This window comes from Thunnus albacares, chromosome 15 (assembly GCF_914725855.1).
Source record: "Thunnus albacares chromosome 15, fThuAlb1.1, whole genome shotgun sequence".
Taxonomy (NCBI): Eukaryota; Metazoa; Chordata; class Actinopteri; order Scombriformes; family Scombridae; genus Thunnus; species Thunnus albacares.
In genome coordinates, this window is record NC_058120.1 from 5,746,842 (window position 1) to 5,761,438 (window position 14,597).

The 14,597-nt window shown below is 42.7% G+C and overlaps 2 protein-coding genes across 2 annotated transcripts; one reads left to right on the forward strand and one right to left on the reverse strand.

Annotated features, from left to right (window-relative positions):
- Positions 1-92: 92 nt before the first annotated feature.
- LOC122998954 (solute carrier family 4 member 1 adaptor protein) lies at positions 93-6,581 on the reverse strand. The gene is made up of 14 exons (XM_044376009.1): positions 5,718-6,581; positions 4,007-4,223; positions 3,677-3,805; positions 3,526-3,586; positions 3,298-3,437; positions 3,036-3,196; positions 2,707-2,776; positions 2,395-2,584; positions 2,076-2,172; positions 1,684-1,954; positions 1,184-1,282; positions 1,022-1,095; positions 818-887; positions 93-175 (listed from the first exon to the last, which is right to left on the reverse strand). The coding sequence occupies exons 1-14, from the start codon at positions 6,528-6,530 to the stop codon at positions 126-128; spliced, it is 2,442 nt and encodes an 813-aa protein (XP_044231944.1). The 5' UTR covers positions 6,531-6,581; the 3' UTR covers positions 93-125.
- Positions 6,582-6,710: 129 nt separating this feature from the next.
- On the forward strand, positions 6,711-11,463 carry supt7l (SPT7 like, STAGA complex subunit gamma). The gene is made up of 5 exons (XM_044376010.1): positions 6,711-6,833; positions 7,464-7,952; positions 8,198-8,522; positions 10,203-10,440; positions 10,944-11,463. Exons 2-5 carry the CDS (start codon positions 7,516-7,518, stop codon positions 11,243-11,245), a joined length of 1,302 nt encoding a protein of 433 aa, XP_044231945.1. The 5' UTR covers positions 6,711-6,833; positions 7,464-7,515; the 3' UTR covers positions 11,246-11,463.
- Positions 11,464-14,597: the final 3,134 nt, after the last annotated feature.

The window sequence follows — 14,597 nt, forward strand, 5'->3', positions numbered from 1 at the left end:
GAGTTGAACCACACACACAGGAAGTGGGATGGGCGAAGGGTTGATGGTCAGAGCTGAAGACACTGGAGGCTGTGTGTTGCTGGGGTTTTTTAAAAAAAATTTTTTATCTGCTCTTATGTTTCCTCTCAGTAGCCGAACTTTTCATTTAGGTGTGTGCGGCCATCTCCGGTCTGACCTGTGAGTGAAGAAAAGCAACATTTAGCATCAAATCAATTCACATTCACACATTTTCAAAACATATATTCAAAGAAAACTAATAAAATTCTACAAAAGACTAAATATATCAAGCTAGAATGATCATCAGTAATGTACAGCTCCCCAACTGTTGACTTGTATGCAATCATCAAACCAATCAAATCACGGTGCAATTAGTTCTGACCCTCAATCCTCTATTTGGCAGCCATTTCAAAGTTGATTTTATTCCAGCTTATCTTATCATTTTAGGCGAGTCTGATCTGCATTCCTTAGTGAGCAATGAAAATGTCGCTGCAATTTCTGCTGCACAAATGGACCATGAAAGCCTGTTTACTTCCTCTCACCATGTCCTTAAGAATCTCTTTTTTTTCCTCTTCAATCCCTGAGCTCAGTAGCTCACTGACATGCAACGTATGAAAAGTGCACTGTGTCCTGTATTGTTCTGCACAGTTTATTCATATCTGGATTCTACATATTGTCCTTATTCACAAAGTAAACAAAGCCCATTCAGGCTAAATGTCACACTTCTCAGAACAAGCAGGTTTAAGTTCACATGTCATGTGTAACATACTCAATGACAGACTGAGGATCAGTTGGTCAGTAAGTGTGACAGTCTGTTTACCTGCAGGAGGCACCCAGACACAATAATCAGGATCGTCCTCTGGATACTGTCCTGAGAGCTGCACAGGTGGCTGTGGAGACAAACCGATGAGTACATTTAATTTACACACGCTTTCCTGTATGCTAGAATTAAATGTTTATTCCTGTGTGTGTGTGTGTGTGTGTGTGTGTGTGTGTGTGTGTGAGTGTGTGTGAGAGGGCTTACCCTGCTGGGGCCCATGACTTTCTTCTTCACTGCCTTTCTGGGGCCGGGCTGTGTGTCTCCTTCTGCTTTGGACTCTAGAGAAGATGTAGTGAGGTTAGAGCTGCTTCACCAGCATCACTGGAGTGTTAGAGAGCACAGATTTAATAAAACACTGATTCCCACCTGCGCCGGATGGGGTCGGGGCCTGTTTGCTGCTCTGTGGAGGAACCTGCTCCGCTGCTTCAACAGACTGGTTGTCTCTCCTCCGTTTGTGGCTTTGTTCTGATATGAAATCACACAAAAATAAAAGACGTGATTATTTGGAGATGTGCAGTGATCTACAGTTCTCTAATGACTTTAACATTGTAGGTGAGACTCATAAGGAGATTACTCTCTATTTAAAATGCTAAATAATAATAAGAAAACATGAGAAACTACATCAAAGCACTGTTAAACATTTCATCAATTAAAAAGAGGTTTTGAAAACCAAGATCTGTCTGTGGGCATATGGAAGCAAACACAGCAAACAATGTATGTATTACACAGATCTACTGCCACCCAGTGGCGTTATGAGATATTCATTATTAAAACTTACAAGTATAAACATACTATAACAAGATTTTAAAAGTATATTAAAATAGTATATTCCTCTGTGGTAGTAAACAGTCATTTTGATATCTAACCCTTTGTCTGTTGAGTCGGTGCCGGCTGCTCTCTGTGCTGCCCTGAGGGGGATCTCTCTCTGGATACGGAGGTGTTGGACTCTTCAGAGTCAATGTAAGGCTCAGTGATACCTGCACACTCTTTATCATCATCATCATCATCATCGTTCTCGTTTTTCTCAGCCTCCTCCTGCTCCTCTTCTTCCTCTTCCTCTTCCTCCTCTCCGCTGGGTGGAAGCTCTCTCATGTTGAAGAGCTCTGCGGGCAAGTTTGGACGCTTAGGAGGCAACTTCTACACAAGAGGAGAAGAACACCAACGACAGAGAACAGAGGCTGAGCAAAAGACATTTTTCAAAAGGAAAAAAGTGTCCAGTGATTAGACTGAGTTACAAAACATAACAAACAACACTGACCCCGATGGTACCAGTCTTCAGTTTGAATTTGCTTCCACCCTTCATGGCTCCAAACAGTGGTAAGGTCCTCTTAGGTTTCTCTGCCTCTGAGCTACCACTATCACACCCAAACACACCTAAATGTTACTTAAAGGACACTCAGACAATAGAATATGTTGCTGTTTCTTTATGTCAATATTCAGTATTTCCACATCACACATTCAGTTAACTCTAGCTGAATGTATATGTAAATTTTAATGATATTTCAGGACAAAAACAGTTGTGAGATTTTTTGGGGATATTCCATAAAATCTCATGTGACTCTGTGAATGAGTCTCACCTGGGGAGCAGTGAGGGCATCTGCGCGGGACGTGTGAGTTCCACCAGTTTGCGGAGCCGCTGGGCGTCTTTGCGCAGGTCAGCGACGTGCACGTGAAGCTTCCTGCGCTCCACGGCGTCCATCGCCGCCTCACTCCGCACCGCGACCATGAAGGCATCCAGGGTGTCCTCGGTGGAAGAGCCGGACGAGCCTGAGAGGGGGGCGACGAGCAAAGTGAGACACACACAGAGCACACGGGTGAGAGAGTGGGCTTTTTAAGAAGGTGTGACCTCCGACCACAGGACGGTGAACACACAGGTGATGATGACTCACCTTTGACATCAGCGCTGAGCTTTTTCTGTGTCTCTGCCAACTCCTTCTCCACCTCTGACAGTTTGGCCACCTGTGAGAAAAGTGAATACATGAACGAGGCAACAGAAAGTTTTGAAGCGTTCATCCAAGATTTTAAGACATTTTAATACAACACAGAATGGAATGTAATACCTGTTTCATGGTTATATCAGTTTAAAGTATGAAAGTATGACAGAAAACCAGCATTCTGGCAAGTTTCAGCAGCTTTGTTACCATTTTGATATCAGGATTTATGTATTCAAGATCTATGTTTAACTTCTCTATTGTGATTATAGCAGATTTTTTTTTACCAATGATTCATAGGTCTCTGGCCGCTCCTCAATCTTTCCCGCTTTTTTCATCCGCTCTTGCCTCTTCCTCTCAACAGTGCCTGTCCGGTCCAGGAAGGTGTCATCGTCACTGTCGTAGTAGTCCTCGTCTTCCCAGTTCTTCTTTTTGCGCTTGCGGGACACTGGGAATGACATGCAGGAAGAACTCTCATTACAATCCTCCCAACAAGCTGTAAACTCTCCACATGCTGGTTCAGAATTCGCCCTTTCAAGTATTTCACACCTGCTTCCTGGCGCAGCAGCCCTCTGGCTTCCAGCATTCGACAGGCCTCCAGGCAGCACTGGACAGCTGCGTCTTTCTTCTTCCCTGTGTGGGTCACCTCGGCAACCAGCTGTCTACCCATGGCATCGTCCACCGGCAGCCTGACAGAGAGACCGACACGGACTGAGCCACAGGAAATATCTTGTCTTTACCTTCATTATCACGAATCAGAAGTTTCATGTCACTTACTTTATTCTGCAGAGCCAGCTGCCGTGGCTTTTGTCTTCATACTCAAACTCCAGCTCCTCCCCTGAGATAAAAGTCAGGATATTTAAGATATTCTTTCTATCTGCACATCATCTCAGACATCTTGGCTCCTCTCAACAAGAACTCCTCTCACCTTCCCTGTCGTAGAAGCCCTGCAAAGCCTTTTTGGGGTCTTTCAGGTAGGCAGCTTCCTGGTCTTCATGGAACTCGGTTGAAAAAGGGTTTTCCTCGTTCTCGTCTTCCTCTGGGAGCGCCTCCTCGTCTGCTGGGGTGGATTTAGGGAGGCGCATGGAGTGAAAGGAAAGAAGAGAATAAAAGGATTAACGTGCTTCTTTAGTTACTTACTTAAGAGAAAGTTGACTCCACCTCACTCACAGTAATATGCTGCTGAGCGTGATGTAGTTTAATCCTAAACGTGTGTCACAGAGGTGCAGGTCTGCTGATCAGACAAATAAATGCTCACCCATTCCCCAAGAACAGCCTGAATCTTCACTCGACATTTTGCTCTGGCCCTTCTTGCTTTTGCCTTCCCCGTTTTCCTCCTCCTCCCCGTTGTCATCTTCGTTGTCAGAACCGTCTCCCATCATCCTCTTCTCCAGCTCTGCCTTCTGTTTCCTGGCTCGCTCCCTCAGCTCTGTCACTGTCAGCTCAGACTCCTCTTCCTCATCAAAGTCTGGACCCTGTGGAAGAAGAGAGAAGATCCAAGAGTTGTTCTGCATCCCAGCAGATATGTAGACATGATTTGTAGGCATGCTTAAGGAGGATTCTTAGGTGTTTTATTGGTATGTTTTGAGGGAAAGAATGCTTAATAGTTTCTTGGGAAAAGAAGAGAAGTTAAAAGATATTTCTCTTCTATTTAACTCCTTTGAAAGCTTGTCTTCAAACAATGCTCACATGCCCATATGTACACTGAAAGTGTGATTGGTTGCTATAACTGAGAAAAGGCAGAGATCCCTTCCTAAAGCCACTACAATGTAAGAGTTCACTACACCGGCTCCGTCTTGCTGCTCACATACAGATCGGGACAGTGAAGAGAACTGCTCCTTCCTCGCTCCAAGCCTACACTCTGGCCTGACCATTGCTTTCCTCTTCCTCTGGATGTTTAACTGTCTAATCACTCAGAGGATTCTGTGGTCGCTCATGTTGGTCAAGTCTCTTCTCTGTTCTGCAATGATGTCTCCACTCTAGTCCAACAGCAGAGTCATTACTCCTCTTTTGCCACAAGCTGAAAACCACTTTTTCACACTACATCTCAACAACCTTTTCTAGCACTAACTTATGACACATTTCTAAAAATTAATTGCCTGTTTTACATGATAGTAAGTATCTTTGGGTTCTGGACTGTTGGACAAAACTAGCAATTTGAAGATGTCACCTTGGGCTTTAGGAAATTGTGATTGACATTTTTCACTGTTTCTTGACATTTTATAGACCAAATGATAACTCAGTTAATTGAGAAAATTAGCAGCACAATAATCAATAATGAAAACAATTGTTAGCTGCAGCTCTAATTTGTTTAAATGATAATAAGTTGCTGGATGTAAATGTCATGCAGGCCCTCCACATTGTGAATAATCTCTTTTTCAAAGAGAATCCCACAGTGTAGTCAGACGGTTATTCAATCTAATTAACATGATTTTGCAGCTCACTTCTGATGCAGATGTAACCAAGAAACACAGCCAGTAAAATCAGATATAAAGCACAGTTTTTAATCTTTTTTTAATCATGGACCTGTCTTACTTCACTCTAAGCTTTATGCTTTAGAAAAGTAGGTAATAATGGCTTTTTGAGGGCTTGAATCATTGGCTCATTGGACAGAGTTTAAACCCTGTGAGAAGCTGCAGAAGAGTGGTAACATAGCAATAAAAATATAGCTTGTGAGCTTTTAATCTGAGGATTTCTTTTACTTTTTGTATTTATTTTCTTACATTTTTTAGTAGTTTGTAGTGAAAGAAAATTTAAAAATACGTTAAAAAAGCAAAAAGCTCTAAATATAATTAGAGAATGATATTATATGGATCGATTCATGTGTTAAAATATGTCAAAGATAGATAGTCCGCCCTTAACTGTGGTCAAGTCTATTTTGACACATCCCTACTTTTTTTATATGCTAAGTCTGTGTTCTCTTGATCATGTATTCATATGTGAGTATGTAGGTGTGAAGCATTGTTTACCTGCAGGATAAAGAGCCTCGTGCTCCCACCGAACTTTAACACATGTCCAACACGGAGCCTGATGTAGGTCTTCGGGGGGATCCTGTTCTTGTTCACCACGGTGCCGTGTGTGCTGCCCAGGTCCTGGATATAAAACCCCCTCTCCTCCCCGGCAGACTGTCCCTCCCCCGGCTGCCCGCGGTACTGAATCACGGCATGGTACCTGGAGATGGAGGGATGCTCCAGAGAGACGTCACACACAGGTAATCGCCCAACCACGAAGTAGCTCGTGTGTGTAAGGTGCACCGTGTCTACTATGGCGCCGTTCTTGAGGATTTCAAGGGAATACGAGTCATCTGGAGCCTTGCCTCCCCAGGACGGCTCTGTGTATGGGAGCGGAGGGAATTTGCCAGCTGGGGGGCCTTTAGCAGGAAGCACCCTCGGTTTAGCTTCTGGTTTACTTTTGACAGGAGCGACCTCTTTGTCTTTATCCTTTCTGTTCTCTTCTTGCCCCTTTTTGGAGGTTTTGCTCTCACCTGCAGGACCTACAGGTGCATCCGCAGCAGTGTCTCCATCCTGAGCTTTGTTGTTTTCTTTTATGCTTCGTGTTTCTACCGCGGCAGCTTTGGACGGAGCTGTGACGTTGCCGCGTTTAACGGCGAAAAGAGCCGGTTTTTTAAAAGGCTCCTCTGTTTCTGGTTCAGTTTGCGATAAGTCTTTCTTTTCGGCGTCGCCCCCGTTCTCAGTAGCCAAGCACTCGTCCGTTTCCATAGCAGAGTTCATGTCTTCATCTTTATTTTTCACGCTCACGTCTGACGGCGGCGAGGCGGCCATGTTTAAGTGGTGCGTCTGTGAACTTTGCCCGGGCTCTTTTAAGCCTCTATGAAACTCTCAAAAACAACCAAGAATAAGTATACTCTACAAATGTATCATTGAAAGAAAAATTTTAAAATAGAACTACATGCCATGTTTAAAGAAATCACAAATTAACCCATGTCCCCCCCAAAAAAATGTTTTGTTGCGGAACCAAATATCTTCACCGGAATGTTTTGCAACAAGGACAGGAAAGCTTAGTTCCTGCGCAACTGTTCCGGGATACAAACCTCATTAGTAACGCTTCATCCATCTTTGATTAATGTGAGTTACTGTTGCATTTTTCACCTTTTAATATGATATAACATATAACATGCATACTAGGTGCTTTAGCGGCTAGCATGTAGCTTAGCCGTTGTGTTTGCTGATATGTTTCTTGTTTGTTTCCGCACCAAACTCCAGTCAGACTCCTGACATCCTGTGTTGTCTTTCTGTTCGGCAAACAGACATAAACGTTAAACCTTGATTTCTGAGATTAAGCCAAACAGCGACTTACTCTTTAATTCGGCATACGTCAAGTACACCAAATCGTAGTTTTTTTTACAATAACTTTCCAGCTAGATGGTAATCTACATTAGGATTGGCTGTTATTCTCACCGTCTTCTAGCATCATAAAGACAAGTGTCAGGAGACAATAATAGTGCTGTTATAGGTATTTATATGTTGTCCGTTGTCCACTTGTAAGAACCCTATCTGCGGTATTTTGTAGACGGTGGAGGCGGTTGATAGATTTCTGGGGCAGCCCAGTAGTAGAGTACAGGTTTTCTAAAAATGTAATTGAAGTTATTCTCAGCAAAGTTTGATTTGCGTCGTTACGATCTCTGAAATCCACTTTTGCATACACTCAACACATCCTTGACTTGTTCACTGCTATCTTTCTCTCCTCCTTTCCAGTTTCCAGACTCGATACGAGTTTGAATCTAGCTCGTGTCTTTGATCTCTCATCATGATGCGTTACTGGGGCGAGATCCCTGGACCTGCAGGGGCTCCTCCCAGTCGCAGCTCCTTTGACTTGCTCCAGCGTGAGTTTCGCTCGGTGGAGATGCAGGACCCTCCCCTGCACCAGCCCTCAGCCCAGCGTCCGCGGCCCACCACGATGCTGGACATCCCCTCAGAGCCCTGCAGCCTCACCATCCACACGGTGCAGCTGTGTCAGCATGCCCGCCGTCTCCGTGGCCTGCTGGCAGCAGCCCAGGCCCAGGGTCAGGGTCAGAGTTCCACAACCTCTGAGGGAGGCAGCAGGCTGGAGGATGCCGATACCAACCTGCCCCTACGCCCTCCAACCCCACCTGTCATGCCAGATGACCTGCTACCGATTGACAGCAAAGCCCCCCGGCAACCCTTCCAGCTCCGCCACAGTGACCCTGAAAGCGACTTCTATAAGTAAGTTAATCTGGCTGTGTGGCTGAGCCATGAGTGCACTCCTCTTTTGTTATTAAATACCATCCATATCTTCTCATGCATCTAAATTGTAGGCTCATCAGCCAATCACAGTTTAGATTTTATAGTTTATGTTTTTTGTTTTTTTTTACATATCTAACATGTCACAAACATAATCTCAGTCATTAAGTAACTAGACATCATTGAGCTCCTTTCAATTTTCTCTCCTCTGCTTCCTGCGTCTTTAGGGGTAAAGGCGAGCCCGTCACAGAGCTGAGTTGGCCCTCCTGCAGGCAGCTCCTTTATCAGTCAGTAGCCACAATCCTGGCCCACGCTGGCTTCGAGTGCGCTCAGGAGAGCGTGCTGGAGACCATGACTGACCTGGTCCACGAGCATTACCTGCGCCTGACCCGCCTGCTACGCGTGGCGGTGGACCGGGAGGCGCGGCTAGGGGCCAGTCCCTTTCCAGATGTGGTGGAACAAGTGTTCCATGAGGTGGGCATCGGCAGTGTGCTGGCCCTGCAACGCTTCTGGCAAGTGCGCATCAAGGACTATCACAGCTATATGCTGCAGGTGAGGCTGGGAATAGGTAATAACTGGTCATATAGGGTTAGGGGATATGATGGTATATGGGGGGATGGGAATATGTATGCGACACAATATAAATCTGTCAACCGTCAGAGATTTTATCATACTGTTTATACTGTGGTGTCTTATCTATCCCTTTAATATCTGTGGTTGCAAGTCATTATGGACAATGTTACAAATCAATGAGCAGGAGTGCTTTATGGTAATTTTTATAGGATTTTGAATTAATGTGATGAAGTACCTTGATATGTCAAATATTTAATTTACCAGACTAGGAAAAAACTCTGCCAAAACTGCCAGTTTATATAATTCAAAAACAGCTTCTCAATTAAATTTCCAGAAAATGTAGGATACCATTGTAAATATTATGATATAAAGTTATATAAAACACGATAAATGATTTTATCTGTTTTGCCCTCTCCTATTTATGGCACTTCATATCATTTTTTGCAATTTGATTTGCATGCTGAAGCAGTTTGCTATGTAGTGCACAAATAGCAGAGTGGGAGCTGTGACATAGACTAGCTGCTGGAATGGTTTCTTCATGCTGTCTCTCTCATCTCTATCTGAAACAATTAAGTGATTTATCAAATAGTCTATCAACAGAAAATGAATCACATATAACAATTTAAAAATCAATTCATTGTTTAAGTCATTAATTAATTAATTTAGTCATTAAGTAAACAAAACATTATCTTGTTCCAGTTTCTCTAGTAGATTTGCTCAATTTTTTATCATTGTAAATTGAATATCTTTTGAAGACAAGGTTTCTCACAGCATTTTATAGTAGAGGTGGCCCACCTTGCCTGAAATAAAGAGTTAACCTACATCAACACTACTCCACACAAAGACCATGTATGTAATGATTGAGACAACAGTTTCAACCCTCATCTTGTCTCTGCATTGATTACAAAAGAGATCCATCAGGATCTGTCTGATTCAGCTCAGCAGGCGACTGATTGATTACATCGTATGTTCGCTTATCAGTTATCAATCAGGGCAGCACGTGACTATGTTGTTTGGAAAAGTAGAGACCAACAATCTGATTTGTTAATCTTAAAAAAAAAACCCTCAACACTGCCATGTCTGCTGGTCAGTGTCCTGGGGGAAACTGGAAGACATTATCTTAAGCTTTGACAGCCATTTTTTTAAACATTTCATAGACTAAATAAGTCATCTTAAAATAATCAGCAGGTGAATCCATAAAGAATATAATCACATGCTGAAAAACCTCAAAAAAATGTTGTCAGTGTTTGATGCAGTGGCTTCACCACAACAATGCTGAATCATCTCAGGAAGCATGAAGTACTTAATAGGAGTAAGAACAATACACCATATGGCAACTTGAGTACAAGCTGCTTAGAAGTGAGACAGGAACCAAACTGAGAGATTCACCGTCCTCGGTGCCAACATGACTTCTAAACATGTACTCATGTAAGTGATGAGTGCTGTGAAGAGCAGGAAGAGATTAAACAGATTTATGTCCACAATCTGCCTTTATGTTTATTGTTATATATCCACAGTAACATGATAATGTATTTTCATGTGTTAATCCTAGGAAAGAATAATATTTAATACTAGATCATCCATGCCATCTTATATTATTTCACCATCTATCCAACCTAAAACCAGTGAAATGGAATAAAAAAGCTTTTCCATCTCCAGGTCAGTAAGGAACTGTCAGAAGAATACGAGCGGCTGGTGAATCCAGAAAAGGCTTTGGAGGACTCCAAGCCCCCCAGGATCAAGGAGGAGCCCATGAGTGACATCTCCTTCCCTGTTAGCGAGGAACCTGAGGCCGACCTGGCCTCTGGGGACCAGGCTTTGCCTATGGGAGTCCTCGGAGCCCATGGCGAGAGGCTTGCCTCAGGCCTGGATGGCGACCATTCTCCTCACACCTCAGGTGAGGCTAGCATTCCTGTTCAAATGTATAATCTGTTTTTGTTAAGAATTAACCTAATTAGACTCTTATTTAATTAAATACATTTAATTGGGAAAAAATGGAAGAAAGCTTTGGAAGAGCAACAGAGGAATTATCCCTCCTCCAGGACGGACAGATATTCAATAGACCAATCAAACAAACAGTTTAATTCAATTTTCACTATTCTCAGTGCAACTAACTCTAATGATCAGAATGCACAGGGGTAGTTGTCAAAGTTTTACTAGGGCTTATATCTCTCCCTCTTCTAAACAAATACAAATATAAACACCTAAAAGCAAATTTTCTCCTGCAGAATGAAGGTTTTATGTGAAACATGGTTAGAATTTTGAGAACCACCTGAGCACCTTTCACACTGAGGGCAGCCACATGCTTTAAGTTAAGATTACTTTTTTAACACAGTGGATATAACCAATCCTTCGGTGTGAAATCACTTTTGCTAAAACTTTTTTCTCCCCTCTTACAAGGTGGGGGTGTGGCCAACAACTCCCCTCTGTGGCCGCAGGTGAAAATGGAGCCTCAAGACGGCGAGGAGGGCCAGGGCTCCGGGCATCACCACCACCACCACCATCACCACGGCGTCCTGGGTGGAGACGTTTTTGAAGAGGGGGGGCCCATGTCCACCATGAGCGAGTCGGGAGGAGCCATGGCACCGTCTCCTGGAGGCGCGGCATCGGACGGCAGCTACGCCTCGCATTCACCCGACTCCCTGATGGGCACATCGCCCGTCTTCAACCAGAGACCCAAGAAACGGGCGAAGAAGATGTGAGGTCATATTTGAATCTGCAAGAGGCCCTTGGTTATTGGAAGAGAGATAGTGGACTCTGACTGGGATGGTAATGTCATGAAAGAACTGAACTTCTGAGGAACAAAATGATATTTTGTAGTTTTTCATGTTTGTTTGTATGAGTATAGTTTTCTTAAATAGCTGAAGATGTTGCCACTAAATATATTAATGGAAAGAATAAACATCTTTTCAAATATCAATTTTCTTCATTTGAGTTATTAAATGCCTTTAGAAGATTTATAAGGAGCCTGGCAGTTAGCCTAATGAAAGAAGAACGGGAAAAACTAAGAGGTCCAAAAGTAAATTATTTAGTTAAACAGCTTAATAATTCAGCAGAACGGTTTGTTTTCCCAAGCCATTAAGTGTTTTTCTCCTCACATACCAATTAGTGCCTGTTCCATTCATTACGATTAAAAGATGCGCCACCAAAAAGGAAAATATATTTTCTCCTGGTGAACATGCCGTTGCATATTATGATGTATTTTCCACTCCTTGCTTCCCCTCTGCAGTGCACTTTGCACGTAGCTCAACACAGCGGAACAATCCATTCGGAGACACACTCACTTCACACACCTGTCAACCTGCAGCCACTCCGCTAAATTAGCATCTGTTTCAGTAATGAGGCAAAGCTGTGAATGCAACACCAGAGGCAATTATGGCTTGGTTGTCTGCATCATGAAGGCGACATCAATCCAACCTTAACGGCAAATTAATTACAGCATGCATAATTTTCCATGCTGAATGAGCAGGCCTGTTTGAATACATGTGATTTTCTTTTGTGTGGGACTCTTTCATTTTCACAATTAGGCAGGTAATTGTCTATGCATATGGAAAGTGCTGATGGGGGTCACAAGTATTGATATTCAGTAAACTGCATTGATAGTTGATTTATGATTTTTTTTGTGCCTTTCCTTGAAAAATGTGTGATTTGCAATGCTGTGTGACCCAGGTGGGAGTAGGAGAAGCTGGAAAACAAAATCAGTATTCCAGACTCATGACTGAAAAGGCTCCCATTGTTGATGTCTGTACCTGTAAGCAACAGGAGCCTTGAATTCTTTTCTTTACTCATATTTTGGCAGTAAAATTTCACATTTGCAACAGGAAAACCTAATCATTCTCAATCTGTGGTCAGTGCATTAAACCAAATCCTGTATCAAATATGGCAACGATTGGCATCTAATATTGTGTTCTTAAAGTCCCCCTTCACTCAAAAATTAGTTTTTCTTCTTGTTCTTATACCTCAGTTGGATGTTTGGGCTTCACTGTTCAGAGTGATTTATGTGCAGAGTATGAATATTTTCTGATCTGGCTATCAGCAAGAAGACTTTGTTTGTCAGTGCTTTCTAAAACTGTTGCAAATGACCATTAGAAAAGTGATTCCTATTATGTTCTACACCTCTTCCACCTCTGTGGTTAAGGTTTGATTAGAATCAGGTACAAAAACTATTTGTTTATGGTTGAAGAGAGTATGTGATTGCTGTAAAAAAAAAACAACAACAAAACATTAACTGTTGTTAGGAGATGGAAAATGAACAGCAATCTCAAATGAAAAGTCAGACACTTTGCTGACCTCCTCCTTCAGAGAGTTTCAAGGCTCATGCACCTTTTGACTTTGCTTCTGACAGAGAACTGTCATTATTCACAACAAGTGGACACCTGTCAGGAAAATAGTTTTTGTTTTTTAGCAGTTCTGGCTCCTATCATTATCAGTGGTGGTGCCTGGCAAATATTACTGAGGAAGCCAGTCAGCTTGTGATCATATCATATCACTCCATCACAAGGGCATCTTATGGGGCAAAGTATCTCATGTTCTTCACTGGAAGGGCACGTCACAATGTTTTTCTCCCATACAGAGAACCCTATAGAGCACTTCATCGTTTTTTTTTCATTGAAAGACCACCCAATTCTGCACTCAGGGGAACCCTAAATGGCACTTTTTTTCACTGGAAGGGCACCCATACAGAACCTCCAGCTCACCCCATTACAATGGCAACTCAAAGGGCACTGCATTACGTCTTGTGGGGGTACTTTACAGGGCACTATCACACTTTCTTCCACTGAAATGGCACCCATGAGGGCATGCCATTCTAGATTGTTACATACAGAGGAACTCTATAGGGCACTTCATTCCGATTTACCCATAACTAACACTTTCATGGTATTTTTTTGTCCCCAAAAATAAAAAAAATGCCCCTCCTCCATCAAAGTGAAGTAATTAAGACAACACTTAAGTGATCATGCTCCCCAGAATATAGATAAAACAATGTATAAACCTTTTGCAAAATAACAATGACTAAAACATTTGATGGATCACTTCACAAGAAAATATGTTTTAAAGACAACATGGTGGGCCATTGGCAGCAGGGACAGAGAAGACTATGTGTCACTGTGGGCATCAAGAAATAAATCTTTTATTTTTTACTCACCTCTACTTGTAGAGGAGGGACATTCTTCCATCCTTCATTGTTGCAGAGGCAGTTTCTCTTGGAGGCCAAAGGAAGCCTGGCCTCCCCATAAATAACTTTTTTTTTATTCCCACATCTGTGTCTTTTACTGAGTTTTGCCATTTCCCTTGTTATCAAAACATTCCACGTATTAGATTTTTATTCTTTAGCTGGTGTAGCAAGCGAAACAGTTCCCCTCTGCTGCGTGCATTACAATGTGTAATCAATGTCCTCTGCTCTGTCTAGTGCAGGCGTTCTCAACCTTTTGTAACCTAAGGCCCACTTCTGTTTGTTACTGCTACTTTCCCATATAAATGAGAAAAAAACCATAACACGACCAAAAAAAAAGGAGTAAAAATAAACTGGGCTATAAATATGTGTTATGCCACTGTCAGCTGTAATAACCAAAATAAATATCCTGTTTACCCTCAGTGAGACACTTGGGCTTGCCTCTGGGAAATAACGAGATTAAGTCATGGCGGGATGGGTGAGAGGCTGACATGCAAAGTAGCTTTCAAAGTTGCTTTCAGTTTGTTCCTTGCCTTTGATTTTGTGACAGTCACAAAGGAAAACCCTGACTCACATTAATAGGTGGTGGTGAAAGGCAACAGAAATGTGACCACCTGTTTCGAAAGAGAGGGATATTGACTGGCGGCCAGTATCCAGAAGGTCAACTTGTATGAGCTGAAGCTTCAGGTTGCCGTCTGCTGACGGTTCCATCAGTTCATTTTCTAACACAGTGGACAGAGCCATGTCTTCTGAAGCAGGATCCACATAGAAAGAGTACAAAATCCAAAGGTTTCCATTGGTCCTCTGGGAAGTTTCATGACAACTGAGTCAGATGTTGGGTTATAGCATTGGATATGTTGACATGAGGAGAGGCTTCCAAA

What these genes read in the sequence shown, in the direction of transcription:
- LOC122998954 (XM_044376009.1), bottom strand. Translation starts at nt 6,530, where the DNA reads ATGGCCGCCTCGCCGCCGTCAGACGTGAGCGTGAAAAATAAAGATGAA. An exon ending in CAGAGACCTATGAATCATTG is followed by an intron (nt 2,777 to 3,035) that starts GTAAAAAAAAAT and finishes CTTTTCTCACAG; the next exon opens with GTGGCCAAACTGTCAGAGGT. An exon ending in TGTCTGGGTGCCTCCTGCAG is followed by an intron (nt 176 to 817) that starts GTAAACAGACTG and finishes CTTCACTCACAG; the next exon opens with GTCAGACCGGAGATGGCCGC.
- supt7l (XM_044376010.1), top strand. Translation starts at nt 7,516, where the DNA reads ATGATGCGTTACTGGGGCGAGATCCCTGGACCTGCAGGGGCTCCTCCC. An exon ending in CCTGAAAGCGACTTCTATAA is followed by an intron (nt 7,953 to 8,197) that starts GTAAGTTAATCT and finishes CTGCGTCTTTAG; the next exon opens with GGGTAAAGGCGAGCCCGTCA. An exon ending in CCATTCTCCTCACACCTCAG is followed by an intron (nt 10,441 to 10,943) that starts GTGAGGCTAGCA and finishes CCCTCTTACAAG; the next exon opens with GTGGGGGTGTGGCCAACAAC.